The 11614-nt window shown below is 41.5% G+C and overlaps 1 protein-coding gene across 6 annotated transcripts in view; it reads right to left on the bottom strand.

The window, feature by feature from the left end:
- Positions 1-149: 149 nt before the first annotated feature.
- Positions 150-11614, bottom strand: part of RSPRY1 (ring finger and SPRY domain containing 1) — a 40834-nt gene continuing 29369 nt past the window's right edge. For 4 of the 6 annotated variants that reach the window (XM_075160815.1, XM_075160817.1, XM_075160814.1 and 1 more), the window contains 5 exons: positions 8843-8954; positions 7755-7857; positions 6088-6240; positions 3822-3926; positions 150-2889 (listed from right to left, as the gene is read on the bottom strand). In XM_075160815.1, coding sequence (XP_075016916.1) covers positions 2793-2889; positions 3822-3926; positions 6088-6240; positions 7755-7857; positions 8843-8954 — 570 coding nt within the window. In that variant the 3' untranslated portion in view covers positions 150-2792. Of the gene's footprint in view, positions 2890-3821; positions 3927-6087; positions 6241-6304; positions 6884-7754; positions 7858-8842; positions 8955-11614 lie in introns of those variants that run through there. The other 2 variants (XM_075160818.1, XM_075160819.1) reach the window with 2 other exon arrangements.

Raw genomic sequence — 11614 nt, 5'->3', positions numbered from 1 at the left:
CGTAACGTTTCACACGGGCGCGGACACCGGCCTGGCGCCGGGCTTGCCTGGCCGCCTCACAGCCAACTTCTTGTTCGCTTCCGCGGCTGCCGGCACCTCCCGGATCCGAAACGTTTGTAACCCCGGCGAAAGAACTGAAGAACAACAGATAGCCTTCAAGACGTTTTTATTGTTGAGTGGACAACTTCGCTACAATTCATTTCCCCTTCTGAGGGCCTGCGGAGCCACCGCCTCCCCGCCCCGGCCCCAGAACCTTCGGGGCGTGCAGGGACCGAGGGGGGCACCACAGCGGTCACGGAGGATCGAGCTTTACAAAGACGCCCCCATCATGGATTTCAGCAGAAAGCCAGTCGAATTGTACAGTCTTTCCCTTTGTGAAATGAACAGGACAGTTCTCTGCAACACAGCTCCCTCCTCTGGCACCGTTGGCTTCCTCTGCCCAGCACCAGCTGCATGGAAGACGGTCTGGGGCAAAATTTTCCAAAGCATTCACACATCTTTTCAACAAAGAATGCAGGCACTTAGTCCCGCGTCCACAAAGGCAGCGAGGCTCTTTGGTCACCTCCATTTCAAGGGGACACCAGACACCTAGAAGCCGTTGTGGACCCGGGCCTTAAGAGCTTAATCTCATACAGCAGTTGATACGAATCAGGAGTCCTAGGCACTTCTGAAAATTTTACCTCAGTTAATCCTGGCCAGGGAAACCAAAGCCCTGAAGTTACTAGAATCTATTAAGGCAGAGTTCAAAATGGTTCTGTCCCACCTCTTCCCTAAAGTATGGTTTGTATCTTCGTACCTTAGGGATAAAAACCGATCATTGCATTTGGAAGCATTTAAAACTTCAAGTGATTCTGAAATTCTAGTATCCTTGTGGCAGTGATGGTGCTCACACGTTTGCCCATTCAGCACCGAAGAGGAAGGGACTCAGCCCTGACTGGCAACGTGGATTACAGCAAAACATCGTGAAGCACAGTCAGTGAGGGAATGAGGTCCCCATGGCACGGAGTTGCCAGTCTGACTGCAATCAAAACAGGCATCCAGGGTGGAAGAGAATTTGCATTTTAGCAAAAAGACTAACCAGCACTCCGTTTTTGGATTTAGTCTGTATTTGGAAAGAAGTCAACAAGAAAATGATAGACAGAACTTTCCCAATTCACACACCGTACTTCAGATGTTCAATGGAGACACTTTTTTTTTTTTTTTAAATCTCTGGATGAAATTCAGCACCTTGAGTTAGCAAAGGCAGAAGGTGAAAGGAGTTGCTAGAGAGCTTGATTCTGGGACCTGTGTGCAGAGCTCTCAGCTCCTATTTAGGTCAGTAGGAAGCAAGAGGAAGAAGCAGCCTCAGCTCTGCTTTGTTAATACTTGATAGTACAATAAAGATAAACAGTTTCAAAAATGATACATCACAGCATGAGAATTCACTACAACAGCCTCTGCTGTTGAATCACTGCCAAGAGGTGGGATGGTTTTGGTGTAAGTTATGTGTGAATTAGCAAAGTTCTACTATATAGCCAGATAATTTAAAAAAAAAGCAACGTGTACAAGTCTTGGAAGAGACCGAGTCACATCCTCAGTTGGTGCAAAATAAGCATAACTCCACCAATTTTTGTGCTACTTCACTGACACCAGCTGTGAACCCTGATTCCTTGTAGAAACCTAGTAAAACAGTCAAAATCTGCCTGCTGAAATGCATTCTTAACATACAAACATCACAAATGTGTAATTAAGTGGAGCAGAGATTCCCACTGTATGATCCCTACCAAAAATATGAAGTGTGGCCCCAAACCTGCTCAGAGCAGGACTGACACATGGCAAGCAAGGTGCATTTTTAAAAAGTTACAGAATAAGACTGAACTTATCCAAATAACATTTCTTTTTTTTTTTTTTTAAATAAACTGGCCCAAAATTCTTCTCCAATCTTTTAAGATAGCTCAATATTTCCAAAGTGAACATAACTTTCAAAAACAACACTGATTAAAAAAGATGTTCAATGATACCTTAAAAAATACCCAGAATATCAAATTAATTCCAGTCCAGCGTTATAATTAGTTAAGAATACCTCCTGAAAATTATATCCTCACAAAAAAATGTGGGTACTGAAGTTAAAAGCATCAGAAACATTATGTACTTGAAAATACCACCGATCTTTTAACGTTTAAAAACAAATCAGAACATTCTTTGGAATCACCAAGTTATTAAAACGTGAGTTTCTCTACAGTCTCCACACTGTCTTTTCAAATCAGTCTGTGTACAGATTAAGTCTTTGAGCAGTTTAATATCCACTGTCGGAAGATACAGAGTCTCTGACCAGCAGGAGGCTACATTAAACAGGAAAACACTGGCATTCTCTTTTTAGTACTGACTTCTGCCAAAAATAGAGACTTTCGAGCACAAGACAGAACAGCCCTGTTTTAGGAGATACTTCTTTTCTCTTCTTTTCTAAAATGCATTGTACGTGTACTTCCAGTGCAACTTTTTTCAGCACTTGCGACAGGCGAGAAGGAAAGGGGGAAGAAGAGAGACACTCTCCTATGGTCTTGCTTGGAGGAACCAATAGCCATAGCACGCTGACCTACCAGCTCTCCTTACTGTTGAAACCAGTTCCCATTGCTGGCAACTTGAAATAGCTTATTAAAGATTTCATTTTTAAGATAAACATATTACAGTTCAGCATGAAATCTGGCCATGGCTATGGTTCTATGTGCGTAAAGATTGGTTAGAGATGCTTTCCCCTTTCAGTATTGGTTGGAGTTCATTACAAACAAGTCTGTGGTATTTCTCCACGTGTGTCATGAAATGTGAGAGATCTGTCTGACTCGGGTTTGTATTTCCTGTCGACACAAAGGGCAGGTCTCCAGTTGCAAGGCACACTCCATGCACAGGTCACTGGAGAAGAGAAAAATCAGTTAAAGCCTGCATTTACAGTATGAAAAACTAACCAAAAAAAAATCCAAGCACTAAGCAGTTTAGTTAGCCTGCTAGAAACGCAGTCAAGATAAGTCGTTCAGTGTGGAGATTAGGAATCGCACGTTGGGTGTTGTGGATCCACAGGCTTTGAGAGGAGCTCCTGCTGCTCAGCATCTGACAGACCTGAAACTGCTAGTGCAGTTGGTCGGGATTACACTTGCACGCTTTTGTTAAGCTTAACACTTGCTCTGGTCTGGAGAACGTCAGTCCCAGCGCCCTGCGTGAAGCTGTCTCCACTTGTTGACACACACCGGGCACATCTCTAACTTTCCAGCATCTAGACCTGCTTACACAAGTGCTCTAAAAACACTAAGGAACTGGACTTAACTGGATTAATTTCCTAGTAGGCTGCTTAAATGCAGGAAAGTGCTACTATGGTATTGCTCATACTGCTCTCCCATTTTTAGCTTTTAGAGGAATTTGTGACTTGAGACAATCCATTTGTTGAACATTTAATGAGTTATTTGAGTATATAATGTATTTTCTGCTCTCCTCACGTGATCTGGATTTCACAGCACCAGTACTAAACAAGGACTCATCACTAAAACCTTTGATATCAGGGAATTAAGACTCAGTAGCCCAGGGGTAGCATACGTACGTAGCCACAGTACTTCCCCAACCCCAAACACAAACACACCATTAGGGATTAAATCTGCTCAGGGGTAGGGTGAGGGGAACGGTGGAAATACTATGCTTAAACCTCAGTCACATCCTTAAAAGGAGGGGTTATTTCTTTTATGCTGGGGAGTCAATCAAGATAAGCAGGGACTGCATCTGGTCTCACTGAAGCTGAATGTCAAACACAAACATTTTCCTGTTTCTTTGGTTTTGCGTTGTTCTTAAGGTTTTACCTGTGTCCACACGGCCTGAGTTCTGTGTCTGCTACCTCATCACAGCAAAGCGTGCAGCAGTTCTCTCGGATACTCACTTGCTTCAACAAAGCCAGGCGCCTGTGCCTGAAGAAAGAGAAACACCCCCCGCACACATTAGTTTGACTCAAAACGGTAGATTCATAACTATTCTGAGTATTGCATCAAGACCAATGCAACACTTGCCTGTGCTACTCAACACTACTGCTGATAAACATCGACCATAACTTCCCACAAAATAGGCTTAACACACCCAGAGATGTTCAGAACAGTCTTCGACTCCCTGTTCTGGTCTGTCAGAAAGGGACAAAGAGGGTGTTAGATTAGAATTCTTCTAGCTCCCACAGCTGAACACTTCAAAAAATTTCTTCTTTAATAACTGTGTACTTTTAAGAGTTAAGAAAAAAAAACCCCACAAGTAAACCACGCAAACCCATGTATCAACAAAATTCAGAAACCCTATAATGCTGTAACACAGTTTAAAAGAATAGAAATTGAAAATAAAATCAACAGCCCAGTATGGCAGCTGCCACAAGGCAGAGTAAATGGATAAAAATCCCACCACCTGATGAAATAAGGCGTTTCAAATTTGGAACACATACACTACACATCAAAACTGTTCAATGGCAGGGTGACGTGTCTAGCTCAGACTATGCCCCAACACTGCATGCATTAAATTCAGCACAACCCTACCTAAGTTTATGTTAACTCCTGTGATGGATAAGTAGGGTCCACTCAGGCCCTTGCCTTTTTTTTCCTATCACTTTTAAGATCAAAGCTATCTTTTAATTTAGGATTGGCTTATCGTTTCCAAACATTTCAGGCCGTAGGGCAGGGATGATCTTTGTTTACACAAAGAGCAACAGTGCCCAACCTTGAATGGAGTCTTTCAGTGCTATCATATATTAAATAGGCCCTAACACAGGCAGCCAAGTTTCTCCAGTCAGGCATCAACAGAAAACCAGTTGTCTCCAGTTTCTCTCTACACCTTTTGGCATAATCAAATAACAGCTCTCACAGCTAATGCTTAAAAATTGCAAGAGTAGTGCCAGAATGACATCAGTAACAATCACATCCAATCATCAGCTAAAAGCTGCAGAACGCCTCACCTAGTGCATGACAGTAATAAGACAGAAGAACACTTAATTTGAAAAGGGGGCTGACTGATAACTAACAGATCATCTTAAGGGATTAAATCAGACTCTCACTTAAAGCAGCTGCACTCACAAGCAGGTGTAAATTACTCTGGCTATACGTAAGTACAAAATGCTCTTGCAAGTTGCATTTGATTTTCTCTGCATAAATACGATACCACAAGCCTCAAACTTCGCCAACGTGCGACTCGGATCCAGGAGTAAGGTATTTTTTTGTTTTCTTTCTAAACACTACGATACTTACGTACCTCAAGTACACTTGATCAAACAGCAAGATAATTCAAAACCAGTCACTGAATTTTATTATAGCCAGGGTTACCCACCTCCAACAACCCCCGCTCCCTCTTAATTAGATGCAACAGAAGATTATTTCAACCACACACATCAGCACCACTCCAGAGGGCCATCTTTAGACAAAGTTGAAAATCTGGCGTACGCTATATCCCAGATTACACTGTACACTATTACTGTTTGTGTTCCAGTAAATTATTACTAATGACCTAAACCAGAAAAAGCTATTAGTTTTCATTCCTGCCAGAAGTTTGGGAAGTTAAGGAAAAATGTATCCAAGCCTGTTTCTGTCTGGCTTGATTTATATTTAGGTGGGAAAGCACTTCTAAATTTGAATAACATTCACAAACGGGGAAGTTTTCATCTGGATCAGAAAAGAAGGACAACTTCAAGTCTTACAATCATTCAGTACCTCCATGCTGCCAAAATTATAAATTAGGTCAATTTTAAATACAACACCTTTTTTAATTAAGACTATACCTCCTCAATCAACCTAATCATTCTTAAGACAGCAGGAGGCACTTATACTAAAAACAGTTTACTGTGCAGTACTAGTTAATGTTAATTTAGCTTGATATTACAAAAAATTATTTTAATTTAATGGATTTTGTTTGTATATCTCCTGCTCTACTCATTAAGTTGCACTGGAGCCTATGGTCTAATCCCTTTCTGAAAGAGGCCTATGGAGGCGTGACCCCAAAAAAGATTAACTTTGCCAAGTACAACATAAGGCTATGCAACTCAGAAGTTAGGCATTTTATTTCTCCGAATGCAGACACACTCAAACTAGACAGGAGGATTACCTGGGCAAAATGATTTTCTCTTCTGCTGTCAGAAAGGCATAATCATTAAAGGTACTAAACTTCATTGATGGTGGGTACTTGAAAGGTTTTGCCCCAAAGTTGAACTCACATTGTTGATAGGACATGAAACTAGCTGCAGCAAAAAAGCCAGATCTGCAATATGATGAACAGACATTTTAGAATGACTTAAACAACAGAGCTTTCCAGACATGTTACTATTATTACCAGACAAAAAAATACCCTGAAACAAAGAGAAAGTTCCTTCAAGAGAAGTGTTCTACAGCTAATTGGAAGAAAAACCTCTAACACATCCAGTTTCAGCTGCACGTACTTTCCTTGTTTAGTTCTCAATGTCTGAAGTTACTATCGGGCTTTATCTGAATTTACTACTGAGTCAGCCAATAAAGGCTGCCTACTCTACAACTAGGATTAGCCACACTTACACTAAGAGCAGATACGTACATCTGAACGGCCTACAACCTGATCCTCTTTACACTGATCAGCTCAGGTATCTCCTTCAGCACTGGAAGAAGTATTTTTCTTCCAAACAACTGCTGTTCAGCAGAGTTGTGAGGACCAGTACCAACTGCAGGGGACACCTCCACGTCCACCGCTCCTGCTGCTTTATTTGAGCAGGCACAAATCTGGGGAACTTGCAACTCTCGTACACTTGTTGTGTGGGACCCGTGCAGGATGAATCCAGGTCTGAGCTCTCTTAGCACAACGCCCATCTGTTCCTCCTTGCCCTTGCAGGATTACCTCAGGACAGCTGTCGTCTTCACAGCCACACAGACACCTTGTAAAAACACCACAACTATGACCTCTTTCAGTTTTATTTACTGAAATGGCCCAAGTTGACTAATACCCTAAGTTCTAACCAAGTAACAGAATCTGTTGAGCATATAAATGACATACTCCACATGAAGAGCAGAGTACCGCAAGCTGAATAGACAAGATACTCGGCAACTCTTTGAACTATTCTTTGCTTGCATTTTGAACTTCATTTTGCAGAGAAAATGTGAATGAAATTATTAGCACAGTAGTATTCATTTACAAAGTACTGTAATGTTTAATTAAACTGCAGAGCTTCTCTCTCAAGTATCACACCAGCTTATCTTTTCAGAACTAAAAGGCTGAACTTCTCCATGAGAGTCAGAGGAATTAGCCATGTGTTGATTTTAACAGAGTTGGCAAAATAAGCCTAACACCCTTCTGTAATGCTACCAAGAGATGTCCTCCATGAATATTCAATATGCTACTACAGGAGCTGGCCCCAGTGAACAGCAGCAAGTTAATACGCACTCTTCAGCATTTACAGGACCAAGGTTTTATTTTTTAAAAGATCAAAAAAATCCTCAAGCACTGCTAGAAATTTGTTCATCTTTGCTACAGCCTCATTCTGTTTCAGTGCTGTGCTAGTTTGACAGTAGAAAACATCAAGTTGAACCTACCTTTGGAAGGTCCAAAGTATTTATTTTGGACCCTGAAATCCACCTGTAAAAGTATATCCTTCTCACTGATTTCTAAGCAACTTTCAGTTGGAAAATCTCCTTAATGATGGCTTCAGGTAAGCAAATATGAATTTACATCTCAAATGGGAAACACTTCATATAATTAAAACAATTACCCATACAGGTCACTGCCCTTCCAAATGAGCACATACTTACACAGCAGATGAAAATACTTGCTTCTCGGCAGGAAGCTGGTTTCCATTTAAATAGAAGATCATTTGCTTTTCTTGCAAGTCTAGTAGAAATCCTATTGTGTCTCCTCACATGCAAAACAAAGATAATTTAAAGATTTCACTTCTGTTAAATGCCAACAGCTGAAACAGTTACTGTTTTAAGTATCATATATCTCACTATGAGTTGTCTCACTTAAAAGCAGCTGTTTGCAAAAGCATAAAGGAAGAAATATTGATACAGACAGTAACTAATGGAAAAAAAATAGGACAAAATAGTAAAAAAATATTTCAGTCTGCCAGAGCATTAATGCTACATAGTTGTAGAAGTATTGCAGAGTATTTGCCAAAGCCAGAAAAAAGCTGCACTCTGTCTCTCCTTGGCTATTTTACACCTGTTGAAGATATCCTCAGAACACATACTTGCTGAAGTCTAAGTTTCTAATATGCTTGTGCATATGCTTATTTTTAAGAGGCGTTTTAATTTAGCCATCCTTGGGAGAAATTTTTAATAGAACAGAAGGCGGCACAGTTCACACAAGCATGGCATGCACAGACTCCTACCAAGATTTCAAAGCTGCGATCAAGAACAGAATTTTACTGTCCAAGTAGTTATCCAAGAATTTAAAGGAAGACAGTGCAACTCCCCCTTAACCTTGATCTCTAAATTAGACAGGTTTTTTTTCTACTTCTCTAAAATAACATTCAACCCAGAAAGGAACATTTCACACCTGTTTGTAGGACTACAAACATCTATGAAAAAGTCTTATGATTAAGTGTCCAGCAACATTAGTTGGTGCTATGATTTGTACTCTGCCTATGAAAAAAAAAAAGCATTTAACCAACAAGATTCTCTTTACACAGATTGTGAAACAAGAGTGCGGTGCCCACTTTGTACATTTAAACCATTGCAAATACTAGTAAAGGCACAATAATTATTAAACCTTTAGTGCCATCAGGATTAGGCAGTAACTGCTCTGTTGGTACCTACTAACAAACTGTTTTCTAGACGCCTGCAAGAGGAAAAAATCTTGTGCAGAAATCCAGTTAGGATGCAGAAGATGGACTGAATACCTTCTTTCCAACAGGGATGGGAATGTGGTTTACTTCTGGCATTATACCAAATCAGCTGCCGGCAGCCATCGTATGCACAGGAGTATTCATCGTCCCCGATGCCATAACCTTCCTTTAGAAAAAGAGTAAAGTATTTCAGTCTGCAGCCATTCCTCACACAGAAAGGCTAAAGTTTATTTTTATTCAACTAAACCATTCATCCAAGAGCAGGAAGGGTTTTCTCCCACCCCCATGAAGATAATTTTTTTCAAACTAGTCTTAGTTGCATTTTGACATCAAAAAGAATTTATTTAGGGGTAAGGAGGAAAGAAGGAGGGGATATTGTCTCCAAAGTGTTTTTCATTCTCTGTGAGCTCAAATCACTCCTGTCTATTAAAGTATTTAAAAATCTGAAGGCTAGTACTCAAATAGCTAACTTTTTGCACCTTAAAAAGTCAACATAGAAGTGTAACCACTCTCTTATCTCGAAGTCCCAGTACCAGACTTGTGATACCTTCCCCCACAAGATATCCAAGTGCCACCAGAACATACAGTACACAGAAGGAGAACAAACCCACAGTCCCTTCACTGGATTTGTTGCATGTTGTGTCCCTCTCAGTGCCAGCCTCCCTCAATTTGTGAAAAGCTTATCAAGTGATAGTCCCAAGGTCTGAGACAACTGCAAAACTAGAAGTTTCAGAGCGGGAGAAGAATCTGTCAGGTAGGAGAGGCCAAACATGAAACCCAAAAGCATTATAGAAGGTAACTTCCTCGTGCTCAGCATGGTTTGTCTGGAGAGCAAATACTAGACAGTGTCTGATTACACAAGCCTCTGGTGTCCCAAATTAAAGCTAAGCCCAGCTAATGGGTGTTTAATGTCATATTTAGGACTAGTCTTTTTGTTACACATGCTGTAAATAAAGAGCATATGGCTACTCTGATGACTGTGTTTGTGACATACCCAGAAGATAATATCCTTGTATTTCAGGTAGACACCTGATGAACGTAAATAACAGTAGCATTTAGCCACCAGCAAAACAGTTGTAGCAACAGAAATGCCATCCTGCTCAGAGATGTGACATCTCCTATTTTCATACCTTGTACAGGAAGCATGGACAGAAAAATGCATATATACCAAGCTCCTTAACAGTAAGTGGGAAAAATCTTTTAAGCCTCTTAGCTGTCTGAAGGCAGACACACAGCCTCTTCTTTCAAACAGTTTCCATTACACTCAATGTCTACAATGCCTGTGTTCAGGTCAGGTCCGTACGGTATTTTTGTTTGGTGCGGTGGTGCATTCACTCCCCCCCACCCCTCTCCTAGGCCACTCCACGATCTCAGAAACTCCCGTTAAACCTTGGCCTTGGTGTAACGAGTCAGGCGGTGAAGCGTCCCTTGACCGCATCAGGAACTCTTGCGTAGCTGAGGTTGGGGACGTACTGACCGTACCAGGAACTCCTGCTGCCTGGCCCCAGTGGGGGATGAGAGCGGGAACAATTCATCACCCCTGACACCCTTATCTGAGTCATAGCTCAAGTGGAACGGTGTCATTGTTACTGAAACCTTGAGAATTTTCACAGATGACTAAAGCCAATCATCTTGCAACCCTACAAACAGTGGTCCCAAGTGAGGCCCATTGCACTCTCCTGGACCGCAGCGGGCTGTGCCCAGCATCTCCCTCCGAGTGGGACGCAGTATTTGGAGGACCATCGCCGACTGACAACAGGACCTGGGCTGAAACACTCCTCGAGGCTCAAGCCCTCGCCCGTTGAGAAATGCCAAGACATTTGAGGTGAGTATTTCACTAGACTCGAGGGGAATTTTTAACAGGTATACCGTTGTATATTTATCTATCTTTGTGCCTGTGTGCGTGTGTGTGTGAATTGATGGAGGTATCTGCTAGCAAATATAGTATAAATACTACCATCTCGAATCTGTAATTAAGTCACTGTTGTGGCTGTAGCAGACTACTAACTTTGTAAATGTTAAATTAGTCAATGATTAAGTGCTACGAAAATCTTATGATCTTAAAACTGTGAATGAACCTTAGACTGCTGCTAAACACATATAATCATAGAATGGTTTGGGTTGGAAGGGACCTTTAAAGGCCATCTAGTCCAACCCCCCTGCCGTGGGCAGGGACATCTTCCACTCGATCAGGTTGCTCAGAGCCCCATCCAACCTGACCTGGAATGTTTCCAGGGATGGGGCATCTACCACCTCTCTGGGCGACCTGTGCCAGTGTCTCACCACCCTCATTGTAAAAAATCCCTTAGACATAAACCGTCGACCAAGTCTGGGACTAGGAGTGGATCCAGCCGCACTTAAGCTCTATCAGGATTTCAGAGAGCAAGGGGGTCTTCTCTGAATCTCGTGACTCAATGGGAGGGTCTCCCTTACCCTTTTCCATCCTCGGTCTCTGTATAAATCATTCTAGCTCAATTCTAACTTCGATTTTCCTTTGTATGCTTCCTCCATGTAGTAAGTGATAGAGTGAACCTTGCCATCGAACTCTGTTAAGTCGCACTTTTATAAATTTCTATTAAAATCACTTTCTGCTAATACCTTTGATGGTGATTCTTTAAGCAGCCCCTAAACCACTCATTCGCGACATTTGATTGTGTTTTTTTGGTTTTGTTTTGTTGTTGTTGGGTTTTGTTTGTTTGTTTGTTTTTAAATTTAAGTCACACTTGCAATTTCATACTAGAAATGTGGGACTGGACTTTGGATGTGATGTAGAGATATATGCATGTTATACACCAGCAGAGAATAATGCTATTTACATGAATAATT

This window comes from Calonectris borealis, chromosome 12 (assembly GCF_964195595.1).
Source record: "Calonectris borealis chromosome 12, bCalBor7.hap1.2, whole genome shotgun sequence".
NCBI lineage: Eukaryota > Metazoa > Chordata > Aves > Procellariiformes > Procellariidae > Calonectris > Calonectris borealis.
Note: the sequence above shows the minus strand (reverse complement) of the source record. Positions and strands in the feature narration are given on the sequence as shown.